General features: G+C 29.5%; 1 protein-coding gene across 1 annotated transcript; it reads right to left on the minus strand.

The window, feature by feature from the left end:
* Nucleotides 1–428: 428 nt before the first annotated feature.
* On the minus strand, nucleotides 429–2,465 carry LOC126895784 (cap-specific mRNA (nucleoside-2'-O-)-methyltransferase 2-like). The gene has a single exon (XM_050668011.1). The coding sequence runs from the start codon at nucleotides 2,463–2,465 to the stop codon at nucleotides 429–431; it is 2,037 nt and encodes a 678-aa protein (XP_050523968.1).
* Nucleotides 2,466–3,301: the final 836 nt, after the last annotated feature.

Genomic DNA, 3,301 nt, shown 5'->3' on the forward strand with positions numbered 1-3,301 from the left:
AATAATTGTAAATTATATATTCAAAACTAATTTTTTTTATAAGGCAACGTAAAAATCTTTAAATTAGCTCATTAAATGAAAAAAAAACAAAAATTTAAAAATGAAAAGTTAAAAATTAAAAAAGATTTAATTACAGAACACATAAAATGTAATAAAAGTTATTAATTCATTTAATACAAAAGCAAATCATTATATAAATCATGTTTTTTTAATAAAAAGAAGATATCCGACAGTATGTACGATAATAGATTGAAACACAATAGTAAATTACCATGTGTACAGTGACTGCGGCAAGCATAAGAGTTATAAGGTAATATACAGACATATGTCAAAAGACAAATGAAGTCACAAACGGCACAGATGTCGCTATTGGTGTTGAGATAAAAATTGTAATAGCAAATCATAAGTCTTAAGTATGAACAAAACATCTATGGTCGAAGAAAGTCCAAAAGAATTGGTTCGACCTCATATAAAAGACACAAGTTATTAAGTTCAACAATTTCATGATAAGATTTCTGTTCTATAAGATGTTGTATTGGAAGCAGTGATATTAATGCTTTGTCAGAATCTGTGTAATCATCAGAGGTGAGCAAAATATTGTCCAAGACTTTGTATAAAATATCAAGCCACCTATTGTTTCTCTGGAGACCAAAAAATGCAAATGCGTGGCCGCAGTTACGATCCGGTTTCAAAATTGCATACGACTCAAACATACCAGTCATTGCAAAAAGACATCCGATGGCTATTTGAGTGTGCAGTGGATATCCAATTAGTAACATATCGTTAGTAGTGTGCTTCAATGAATCTAAGATGTAATGCAAACAATTGTATTGTAATTTGACATTGTTTGTACGATTTTCCAAATAAACATCTGTCAAATCACAAACTGTTGTATCTGATTTACAGTTTTTCAGTTGAGATTTGAAATACGAGGATCGAGTTTTTTTACAACTAGTTCTTTCAACATAAGGAAATTTACCAATTATCTTATTTCTACATTCAAGTAACGACCCATCGCAAAATTTTGATCCGCGTACTTTCGTTACTGGCTTTCCCATACAAAATTTTACCTGTGACACATCGATGTTAGATTTTTTACATCGTACAGATAATTTTTTATTCCATATATTATTTTCTAAATTGGAAAATTTTGTCATGTCCTTGTACAATATTTCAGCTTCTTCTCGAAGGCTTAAGTCACGACGGCTCATCTTTTCCGCGTACGAGACGTCAAATATCTTCTTATTGTACTTTTTGGATACGTTTTTTGATATAAGAGTTTGGTCTTCACGAATCGGTTTTAAATTGTATCTTTTGATAAACTCTTTGCACACATAACTTTGAATTTCCTTCATTTCATTATAATACTCGGCCTTTAGAAACCACGATCTAATGTTCCTCTCGATAGTTCTTATTTGTAAGTTTGAAAAATAACTTGAACACTTGAATATTTCGTTAATAAAAGTTCTGGGTATTTGCCCAAGAGGAAACATTGCATTTTCGTGGTTTTCACTTTCGAAAAACGACTGAATAAAAGGCTCAGCAAATTGTCTACCTTTGTAATCTTTGCATATTATATAAATTTCTGAATTCCCGGACTTACTTGTGGCTGGTTTCTGAATTTCGACAGATTTAAATAGACAACAAAGCAAGTATATTCTACAAATTGTGTTACATTCAAATATCGTAAACGTTTTTAATACAAATGATCCTCTGTCTTTTAATATGTTCAAACCAACCATTACCTCGTAATTATGTAAACGCATGACAGTACATTCTTGTTCTCCTGGATCATTTTGACAATCTATACTTCCATCGGCCGTTACCAAACTTACGCCGTCTACAAATCTTTTAGAAACCGTCGCCAATAAGTGTTCGTGATACTTCGGTTGAAATATGTCACCAGTATAGTCCGGACCGAATTCCCATTTGTCTAATGTGTTCAATATTAAGCGGTCGTCAGTAATAATTTCAGGTTGGCCATTAGATTCATGGTACGGGTTAAGTGTCATGGCCAACCAGTCGAAATTTAAGTTATGATGATTTAGTGATATGTAATGATTCAGTGCAGAAATAAATGCTCCAGGAGCTTCACAAAGATGTACAGAGTTGAAATTAGCTTTGGATGTACGTTCTTGAGTAAGCAAAGAAGAATTTCCTAAGATCTCATAGAACTTACACCAAGCTTGAGTCAAAAAATCAGGACGTATATTTTTCTTAAGATGACCAATGACTAATCCAGCAGGATTCATTTTGGTTGTATGCGCATGCCATGTTTCGCTGTTGAAGTTGTCCAGTTTGTGCTTAACGAAATTCAACTCTGATTTCAGTTCTTGAAACTTGTGTAATTTCCAAGAAGGCTTTGTAAACATACTATTTGAGCGCGGCATTCGCCAATTTCTACTAAGTACAAACTTTTTAGAGAAAGCTATAGCTTTTTCGTTATGTTCGGTTTGAGATGTCATCGTGTGAAAAAATACTTAAACTTTCTTCGTTCACGTCAGATCACCTCCTGAAGAAAAAACTGTTTATTTGATCTAAGCACATAAAAATTTTGTTACCTAGAAACGGATTTTTGTATGTTTATTTATAAATAAAATAACTATTGGCCTAAACTAAAATTAAATCATAATACTACGATAAATGTTTATACTTTTAAATAAAACAATTATGCTAATGTAATTATAAACTTTCAGAGTAATAAAAAAAAATACTTATCAATTTTGGGGAAAAAATATAATTTTTCTTTTTTTAATGATTACAGAAAATATTACAATGTAACATTTGATTAAGAACCTTATTTTTAAGTTAACGTTATTTAAATAAATGTTTTACATAGTTTAATTATTACGGAGATTTTATGTTACAAATGAAGTACACAAAAGAGGTAATTGCACTTTTAAGAATTCATTAGAAGCTCCAATTAAAATGTTTTATTACTATAAGAATCAATATAAATTATAATTCTTATAAAATGGTAAAATTTTAAAATTAAATAGATTTTATTTTAAGATAATTTTTACAGTGTCATTTTTATAAATAAAAAAGCTACTTACTATTTATTTCTGGAAAAAATACCACTTTTCTATAATAATCTTTTTTATATAATATCCTCAATAAGATCTTTCCCACAGTAAAAATTATTATTTTTAACACTTGCTATAAGTAACATTCTTCTGTATAGTTGTATGTCGCATTAGTAGATATTTAACATGAATAACTTTTTATGTTTAAAGGTAAATTTACAATGTTAAACAAATATAATTCATCAAAAAAAATACACATTTAGAGACAATATATA

Source organism: Daktulosphaira vitifoliae, unplaced genomic scaffold, assembly GCF_025091365.1.
Source record: "Daktulosphaira vitifoliae isolate Bord-2020 unplaced genomic scaffold, ASM2509136v1 Scaffold_1, whole genome shotgun sequence".
Taxonomy (NCBI): Eukaryota; Metazoa; Arthropoda; class Insecta; order Hemiptera; family Phylloxeridae; genus Daktulosphaira; species Daktulosphaira vitifoliae.